Below are 6,542 nucleotides of genomic sequence, written 5' to 3'. Positions count from 1 at the left end.
ATATATATAGTAAGTAATAATATTATTAAATGTTATATATTAATAATATATTATTATTATATATACGACTTGCGGACCTTTTTTGCTTGATCTCTATTTTTATTTAATTTTGAAATCATGCTAGTTATTTTTATTTACTGTATTCATACTACTCGAGTAGTGCAGTGATACTGTAGAGCGGTCCACCGTCCACATGGGGAAGATGCTCTGGCGGAAACCAAAGGCGGACTTCTTACGCCTCTCTTGTACGCCGATCGAAACGCAGGAGCCACCAAATAGCAGTTTAGGAAGGTTTTTTGATGGCAGTAGAGGGCTTGTTTATTGAGTAAAATTTCAAAAAAAAAACAAAACTATGCCTCAGATTAGCATTTTGGCACATTAATCCTTGCAGGCAACAATCCAGGTCAAAGACTGGTGCGCATATGTTGCTGGTGCTCATGCCTATGCTTTCATCATAGGCAACCTACAGAGCTAGCCAGTTACAAAGATTATCTAAATTGGACTTGTGTAATCTTCTAAAATGTAAACTATTTAGTTTTAAGCATAAAAATCATTTGATTAATCCATGCTAACATCTCAAACTCTTGGGTGCAGTTTAAAAAATTAGGAGTTAGAAGTTTAGATTAGAGATAACGACTCGATAAACTGTGATTTGGGCAATAAGACAATAATAAAATAAAATTATGCAATCATTAAGTATAAAACTTGTTTTGTGGCAACTAAATTACATAGATTAATTAAAAATGAAGGGATTAAAAATTAATTGCATTAGTAACAATGATATTTAAGATTAATTGGTACAAAAAATTAATTAATTGACTAATTATGGCTGATTAGCACTTATTTTTTTATTTGATGACAATTCATCAGATTCTAGTTAATTAATGCTATAACGATTCATCATATGGTAAATGAGCAATGATATAGAAATAATGTCACAAGTTGAGCAATCCCAAATTCCCAATAACTAGAAATGATAAATGATGCAACATGCAAATTTAGATATATATTATTTTCAATACTTTAGGAATTCTTTTCATTTAAAGTATCATTTTAGATTTATTATGTTTATAATACAAAAATATGTATGAATTATCATTTTGGATAATTTTAAGTTTGTATTTGAATTAGTTTGAATAAAATTATACCATATTTCAAAATTTGTCCACTTTTAGCACCCACTTTCTCTTCCCTTCTCTTTCCACCGCCCAGCTCTATATCAATTTTGGTATGAGAAACTCCTACTTCCATCAACTTCTGCTCAGGCACTCATCTCCTACAATATGATTCCCCACTCAAGATCCATGCCCAAATTCTCTGCATGCACCCTATGCTCAATCTCCATCCGCACCCACCCGGTGACAAATCGCCTTCATCACATTTCACAATATTAATCTGGTGATATTGATTAACAGTGGATTATTTTGGCTTAAACAACAAGGATTATCTTGGATAATTCAAAGATAATCTCACATAGATGTATCAAAATATAGGAATTAGGAAAAATTGCTCCTTTTGTTGAAGAGCATTTTCATCTTGTGTTCATCTTTGATGTATTACAAAGTAAATTCATTAAGGTTGAGATGTAATTTTTAAATTTGTAACCTTGAAAAAGTGAATTCATTAAGGTTGAGATGTAATTTCTAAATTTGTAACCTTGAAAAAATAAGGAGAGATATCCTCCTTCCTATTTAGTAAAGGTTTAGATGTCTTCTCCATGGATAGTCAATACCTCAGTCAAATTGAGTCAATCTAACAATATGTATCTAGGTTTCCAGAGCTCCTCCATGAGTTTTGAAGACTAAATGAATAAATAACAAGAATGTTCTGCTGCTATTGTTGATTTAATCACATTCTTTACCCGAAAACCATTTTAACACACCTAGGGAAGACGGCTCTATATGTGTGTTGACTAGAATTCAAAGATCACGCTATACTAATGTTCATGTTTGACATCTTCTTATCTTTCTTTATATGTTGTGTTGCCTCATTTTTATTTTTATGCTGCATTTTTTAAAGCAAACAAAGTTGTATGTCCTAAGAAAGTTGAAACATGTTTGATAAGTTGTGCATAGATAAATCTCACTTGTAAGAAAAATAGTGCAGGTGAATGATACCATCTGGAGATGCGCAGTTCAATAATTTTAATTAACTTTCAAACTACTTTGAATTGTATATTATTACAATTTACAATCATTATAGAAAGCATATGTAAATACAAATATTAATAACAAACCTATAAAAAAATAATCAAAAATATATTAACAAGAAATAAACCACTTTTACATAATCAAACATTTATAATTACTTTTATCTTATAAATAATTGCTTGACTAATTTATAGGGAGACTAAATGATACAAATATAATTTTTAACTTGATATGGAATAGTTATTAAGTTGTTTATACTTATTTTTACAAATAACATTACTTTAAATAATAGTAATAAGTAATGAATATTTAGCATAGTTACTATCTGGGCTAGACATTTATTATATATATCCAAGATGACCATAATATTATATATTTGCAATTTATGAATTTAGAAATATTCAGATATTACAATGTACGGTAACCTGCTATAAGATAGAGTAATATTAATTTTATCTGAAGAAAAAACACTATGACAACTTTGCTAGTTCAGGTAGTTATCATATTAAATGCTTATAAAAAATGATACACTAAATTCATGCTTTAGGAACAAGTGAAAATACCTCAAAGTGTGCTTCCTGGATTTCAAAGGTCTAACTATTTGTTTTTGAAAATAAAACTATTTTAGCTGAACATGAATGTTGAGCTTATTTCTTATTTCATCATCAGCATCATTAATATTATCCCAACTATTTGGGATTCTTTAAGGACTCATCTTAATTGGGTGTAACATTATATCATAATTTTATTTCATGTAGATATTTTTGTGCTAACTTATAGTTGTCATCATTTTTATACCACTTTTCCTCCCTCAATATTTGAGTATTAATTCTCTTTAGTCATTGTGTTTGGGCATCCTTTGCTTTTCAATGTAAATGCACTCATATGATCAGCATTTATATTTGACACACTAATTACAATAATTATTAAAACAATCATCTCTGTAATATAAGCACTTTTTCACTCTATCCATCTTAGTTTACAATAAATTCATCTAAATATTCTTACTTTCACCACACTCAACCTGACTATCACCGACTTCTTAGTTGCTCAACAGTTAAGACCTATATGGCAAAGTTGGCCTAATTGTATTTTTAAGTTTAACATTGAATTCGTGATGATATACTTTCCTAATAACTCCTAAGACATTATCCATCTTAACCATTACATTTTAATATTTTGTGTTTTCATTAGCATCCTCCTTTTTTATATATAATTAGTAAAAATGAGCACGACATTGTGCTTATATGAGCCAAACAACTATAAAACTCCTCATCATAGTTGTAATAAATTTCTACGAAAAACATGCAAATAATGAGAGCAAAATCATAGAATTATACAGAAGAACACTAAATCAAAGAAAATAAACTAGAATGATGCGAGACAGGTGCTCTATTCTCCATGTTATGGTGACTTGAGTACCCTAGCGGTGACTGTACAAGAGGATAAGTGAGGACAGATAAATCAAATCTTCAAGTAATGATGAATGTATGGTTTTAATAATTGAGAATGTTATTAGTGCCTCAAAATTCATGTCAACACCCCTCCCTAGAAATACACCCTATCTACTCACAAGGGGTGCAAACTTTCCTGAAAAACCAACCTTCATTTCCAAGTAGAGCAATCATGATACTTATCATAATTAGAGTGTCATGTCGTGCATAATATGTCTCCGAGATAGTTATGTCTGCCAAGAGGTGTACAAATAGTTATAGAATTTTTTGAAAAAAAAAAAAGTGAGACAAGACAAATGATTTGTCTGAAACAATATTCTCAATTGATCAAGAGTTCTGTGAATATTGGTGATAACCTGCTATATATTGGGTTTATAGGTGCAAAATATAAAGGGAGAATGCTGCTTTTATTTCCTTGATTATCAGTTTCTCTTAATCACATGTTACATCCCCAACTGAAATCCCTGCAAAACTACCTGTCTACTTGGCCTTCATCATATACAGATGAAAAAAATGATGAACTTTATCTTAAACTATAAATTCTGGTTGAGTGTAACAAAATATGGGCAAAAAAGTATGCACATATTATCAAAACATAGCGATAGAAAATGGACAGACATTCAAGGGGATAAGAACTCAAGAACAAATTCAACCTAATTGACTAGATAGAATAGTTGCATAAGTGAAAAGTGAGAGCATACCTGCCACAAAACCAGAGAAGAAAAAATTCACCCATGCAAAAGTAAGTGACTGAAAGGAAAATGGGGGCCACAATCAAAAACTTATAATGCAAATATTCAAAAAAAATCAGTTCAGTACCTGGGGTATGATCATCGAAAGGTTCTTCTTCATCATATCCATTGCCATGTTCGGATCGGAAAACATTTGTGCTTGAGGATTCTGAGCTTGGCCTTTTGGGACATGTAAAAGCCCATTTTCCTACATCATCAAATGATTTAATTTCAGCAGAAAGATATTTGTCCCCGTATAAAATTGGTTATATGCTACTCATTTCCCAGCAATGTTGTCAGTCCTAAAAATCAAAATTTTCTCAAGTTAACATCATTTAAACATGCAATGATAAGCCGCGAATGTTTGGTTTTATGCCATTTAGGATATATTGGGGCATCTTTTATAGCTTTTCTTTCTAAAAAGTTGCAAAGAAATTTTATTTGACAACTTTATTGCTGCTTTTCAAAAACTTTTGAGGTGAGAGATAACATTTTTACAACTGGATATACTAGAGTGTGATAGCTGTAAGTAAACCATTGTCTGATCTTTTTTCAAAAGAAAAGCGTCTATAATACCACAACTTAAAAAATATGCTTTCCAAAACAGTTCTGCAACTACTCCCAGAGATAGTTGTAGCGGCCCTTATCAAGCCCTTAGTATGCAGAATTGCAATGTTACCAAGATTACTTGCACATTAACGATAAAGCTTAGCAGATTGTACTGAGTTTGAAAAGTCATTCAGAATGCAATTCAGCCTTTTATCCTTAGTGCTGGCATGTAATTTAGATGGTCTTGGTTTTAAAATTGAGATATAACACTGAAACGGAATTATTTTGTAGAATTCATGGAAAGCCATGATAAACGAATTTTTTTTGTAAAGAAAATACTGAGATCTAACAAGCCAACTACTAGTATTATGTTGATATTGTCCACAAAGTTGCTGGAAATTTTGCAGGAAAAGGCATCAAACGACTCGAGTATTGAGATATAATAAGCCAAAATCTTTCTTCGAACACAACTCAATGGGCTGAAGTAATATATTAGATATTGATGTTGATAGCAGGAAAAAAAATTAAAAGCAACTCAATGTTTATTAAACCACCTCGTTGGTATAGTAAAATCTCCGAGCACGGAACGACTTCACAGGAATAAAACCCCCCGCTGCCCTGAGGTTCCTTGCCCTAAGAATCAACTGCCTGCGATCCACAAAAATCCAATCAGCCAAAGATCTATAACCACCCAATTCATGCAACGGAAGGAATCTTGCCTTGGGGTTTTTGAGACAATGGACGACTCACCCTTCTCTGACTACCTTAGCGTCGGGGGTCTGGGAGGATCGCAAAAGCTTGGAAACGAAATAGCGGAGGACACCGATGAGTACCATCACTACCGATAGAGGTACCAGGACCCAATCCCTTATAGCTGTGTCGAGCACCAGATCTTCCGCCATTGAATCGATCCCGAGTTGCTCAAAAGCCGGCGGCCAAACAAAGCAGAGGAGCGAGATCCACGAGACTGTCTTTGAGGACCAATATATACTAATTTGATAAAAAAAATTAATGAGTATTATAATAATTATTATTATTTACTTTTGCTTTTTTTTATTCTAAAATAAAAATTTTAAATAAAATTAGAACTGATAGATTAAAATTAGTTGAAGATTTCTTCTCCCAAAAATTAGTTTTAATTTATTAAAATCTTTCAATTGAACATTTATTTTATTATTATCAATTTGTCATTATAATTTGATGTCAATATAATATTGCATCTTTTTGTAACCTTTATAAATTCATTTGGGACAATTTTTTTTACTATTTTTAATGTAATTTTTTAGTACAAAATTTTCTTAAAGCTGCAAAAAAAATAGTGGAAAAAAATATGTCCTAAAATATATATATTTATATACTATATTAATTTTTATTGAAAGATAAATTCATAAACCGAAGAGTCTGGGGACTCAACACGATTCAATTCACAGTCAGTACAATTCACTCCCTTCGAAGAGGCAACCGAAGGGGGAGAAACAACCTTAGGGGGCAAGGAGTATCCAAAGCTTTAGAATTAAAATCACCCACACTACACATCGGCTTAGCCATAGTGGCCAACACGGTCCAAACCAGAACCAGTGGGAAGAGGTGGAGGCAATTCTGCTAAATTTTCCACACTATTAATAGCAAAGCTCATCTCCATTCCCAACTATAATTGG

General features: G+C 31.8%; 1 protein-coding gene across 1 annotated transcript in view; it reads right to left on the bottom strand.

Annotated features, from left to right (window-relative positions):
- Positions 1–5,786, bottom strand: part of LOC110103265 (ER membrane protein complex subunit 3) — a 13,174-nt gene extending 7,388 nt beyond the window's left edge. Inside the window, exons 1-4 of the mRNA XM_020831903.2 lie at positions 5,635–5,786; positions 5,439–5,532; positions 4,424–4,543; positions 4,306–4,354 (exon numbers count right to left, since the gene is read on the bottom strand). Of these exons, the coding sequence (XP_020687562.1) occupies positions 4,306–4,354; positions 4,424–4,543; positions 5,439–5,532; positions 5,635–5,786 (415 nt within the window). The remainder of the gene's footprint in view (positions 1–4,305; positions 4,355–4,423; positions 4,544–5,438; positions 5,533–5,634) is intronic.
- Between the last annotated feature and the right edge of the window lie 756 nt (positions 5,787–6,542).

The sequence above is a fragment of the Dendrobium catenatum genome, unplaced genomic scaffold (assembly GCF_001605985.2).
Source record: "Dendrobium catenatum unplaced genomic scaffold, ASM160598v2 fragScaff_scaffold_1117, whole genome shotgun sequence".
Taxonomy (NCBI): domain Eukaryota; kingdom Viridiplantae; phylum Streptophyta; class Magnoliopsida; order Asparagales; family Orchidaceae; genus Dendrobium; species Dendrobium catenatum.
The sequence above is the reverse complement of the archived record's forward strand: the minus strand, read 5'-3'. Positions and strand labels throughout refer to the sequence as shown.